The sequence below is a fragment of the Mandrillus leucophaeus genome, unplaced genomic scaffold (assembly GCF_000951045.1).
Source record: "Mandrillus leucophaeus isolate KB7577 unplaced genomic scaffold, Mleu.le_1.0 Scaffold200, whole genome shotgun sequence".
NCBI lineage: Eukaryota > Metazoa > Chordata > Mammalia > Primates > Cercopithecidae > Mandrillus > Mandrillus leucophaeus.
In genome coordinates, this window is record NW_012102033.1 from 898,609 (window position 1) to 899,303 (window position 695).

Genomic DNA, 695 nt, shown 5'->3' on the forward strand with positions numbered 1-695 from the left:
GACAGAGCGAGACTCCATCTCAAAAAAAAAGAGAAGAGAAGAAAAGAGAAGAGAGGAGAAGAGGAGGCCCAGTGGGAAGCCAGGACCCTAGGACCACATGAGGGGAAGTGTAAAGGGGATTGTACGGGGCAAGGGAGACGAAACAGATCCCATGTCTTCCCTGAGACACTCACACAGGCTCATTCTCATCCTCCTCTCAAACTCTTTATTATCTCAAGTAAGAAAAATAAAAAAATAAATAAGATAAATAACCTAATAAATAAAGAGGAGATGTCATAGTAAACAGCCTTTGGCTTCAGGAAGCGTAGCTAGGGCTTCGGGCCTGGGAAGGTCCCACCATGCTCAGAGGGTCCGAGGAGCCCACATCGGGGGGCTGGGGGGCGAGGATTCCTGGCGGCTCTGGGGGTGCGGGGGGCAGGCCTGGTAGTGGCAGGAAGCGAGCTGGTCCTCGGGATGCAGGGTCCCGGTGTGGGGACTTGTTTCCCGGCAGGTGCAGTGGGAGGCCGTGGGCCTCGGACTGGTAAACATTGTATCCGTTCTCAAGAAGCAGCTCCCGGAAGCTGCAGGCCTCAGGGTCAAAGTGGAGCTAGGGGATAAAAACAGGATCAGAGACAGTGTCCCTCTATGTTTTCCTGCTGTAGGACCCAGGATCCAGGCCCCAGCCCTGCCTCCCTCAGACCCAGGGATCCAGGCCC

General features: G+C 54.8%; 1 protein-coding gene across 1 annotated transcript in view; it reads right to left on the reverse strand.

Moving 5' to 3' along the window:
• Window positions 1-295: 295 nt before the first annotated feature.
• Window positions 296-695, reverse strand: part of FGF21 (fibroblast growth factor 21) — a 10,464-nt gene continuing 10,064 nt past the window's right edge. Inside the window, exon 2 of the mRNA XM_011979399.1 lies at window positions 296-586. Coding sequence (XP_011834789.1) covers window positions 296-586 — 291 coding nt within the window. The remainder of the gene's footprint in view (window positions 587-695) is intronic.